The sequence below is a fragment of the Pteropus alecto genome, unplaced genomic scaffold (genome assembly GCF_000325575.1).
Source record: "Pteropus alecto unplaced genomic scaffold, ASM32557v1 scaffold7, whole genome shotgun sequence".
Classification (NCBI taxonomy): Eukaryota; Metazoa; Chordata; class Mammalia; order Chiroptera; family Pteropodidae; genus Pteropus; species Pteropus alecto.
This window is the reverse complement of record NW_006494614.1, coordinates 20,649,146-20,650,797: the sequence shown is the minus strand read 5'-3', so window position 1 is coordinate 20,650,797 and position 1,652 is coordinate 20,649,146. Positions and strand designations below refer to the sequence as shown.

Genomic DNA, 1,652 nt, shown 5'->3' with positions numbered 1-1,652 from the left:
CTCAAAGGCTTGTCAGTTGGACGAGTTGGTGGCAGGATACAATCCAGAGCTTCAAGCAGCGTGGTTCCACTTGCACTGCCATCTTTACGGGTGACTTTCCATCCCTTGAACCAAGGCATCTATAAAAGACAAGACTGTCGATTAGTGCTACCAATCTTCCCCCACCATACCCTGGGCTTTTCTTAACTGTCATAAGCCACTTACATTAGCACTTGGCTCCAGCATGTTGTCACCATTCCACTCAGAAACTCACAGAAGTGCTACTGTGTCAGGGTTGTAGCCAATTTTCTTAATGTAGGTGCTGACTTCCTTAACGATTTCCTCGTATCTCTTCTGGCTGTAAGGCGGCTCAGTGGAATCCATCTTGTTAACACCAACGATTAGCTGTTTCACACCCAGTGTGTAAGCCAGAAGGGCATGCTCACGGGTCTGCCCATTCTTGGAGATACCTGCTTCAAATTCACCAACACCAGCAGCAACAATCAAGACGGCACAGTCAGCCTTTGGGGGAAAAAAGGCAAATCTTATTAAACAAAAGCTCTTCGAAAGGATGAATCCGATGTAGAACAGACCAAAATAATTATTTTAAAGTTTAATCCTACAAACCTGTGATGTGCCTGTAATCATGTTTTTGATAAAGTCTCTGTGTCCTGGGGCATCAATGATGGTCACATAATACTTGCTGGTCTCAAATTTCCACAGGGAGATATCAATGGTGATACCACGCTCACGTTCAGCTTTTAATTTATCCAAGACCCAGGCATACTTGAAGGAGCCTTTCCCCATCTGTAAAGATTAAGGATGGTTACTTGGTGACAATCAAAATCCAGCTTGAAATTCCTTACTCCCACTATTTGGGAAAGCCATTAGACTCCACTTCACAGCTTAGTTTACAAAGCAAATTGATTCACCGCAAGTTAGATTATACCTTAACTGGTTATGACATGCAGATCTAGGTTAGGGACTAATTTTTGGAAATTACCACTTAATTACCAGCAGTTATCTTCGTTTATCTGTTTATGTCAATGTACCTACCTCAGCTGCCTCCTTCTCAAATTTTTCGATGGTTCTTTTGTCAATCCCACCACATTTGTAAATCAGATGACCAGTTGTGGTAGATTTGCCAGAATCTACGTGTCCAATGACGACGATGTTGATGTGTGTCTTTTCCTTTCCCATTTTGGCTTAAATTTAGCGTTGGTTTTCACGACACCTAAATTGGGGGAGGGGGGGAGATCTTTTAACCACCGTCCCACAAGCTCGAGAACAAGCCACGATGGGAACTCAAAGGGCAAATTCCAAGGAGAATCATCCAGTGCCAAGCTGGCCCAACTCTTGTCTCCACCCACCAAGTGTGGGGAAACTCCATCGCCTAAGTCCCCTCCCCCAACCAGAGGAAGCCCTGCTCCAAAGGCCATGAAACCGAGGAGCCGGGACGGTGCCGGGCACACGGCGGGGTCACAGGAAGCAGCGGCCGTGGAGGGAAAAGCCTTTCCCTTTGTGCGGGTGACTCACCCGCCCGCTCTCCCGGGCCGCCGCGTCCTCCATTTTGAGCTCCCTGCACAGGGCCGCGAGCGGCCATCTTTCCGCGCACGCAACTGGTGCCGAGCGGGCCAGGCCGGCCTCGCCGCCCAGGGCAGGGAGGCGCCCGG

At 48.4% G+C, this 1,652-nt stretch overlaps 1 protein-coding gene across 1 annotated transcript in view; it reads right to left on the bottom strand.

Annotated features, from left to right (window-relative positions):
• Nucleotides 1–1,652, bottom strand: part of EEF1A1 (eukaryotic translation elongation factor 1 alpha 1) — a 4,191-nt gene that overhangs the window by 1,887 nt on the left and 652 nt on the right. Inside the window, 4 exon segments of the mRNA XM_006927057.3 lie at nucleotides 8–119; nucleotides 205–501; nucleotides 607–786; nucleotides 1,036–1,213. Coding sequence (XP_006927119.1) covers nucleotides 8–119; nucleotides 205–501; nucleotides 607–786; nucleotides 1,036–1,179 — 733 coding nt within the window. The 5' untranslated portion in view covers nucleotides 1,180–1,213.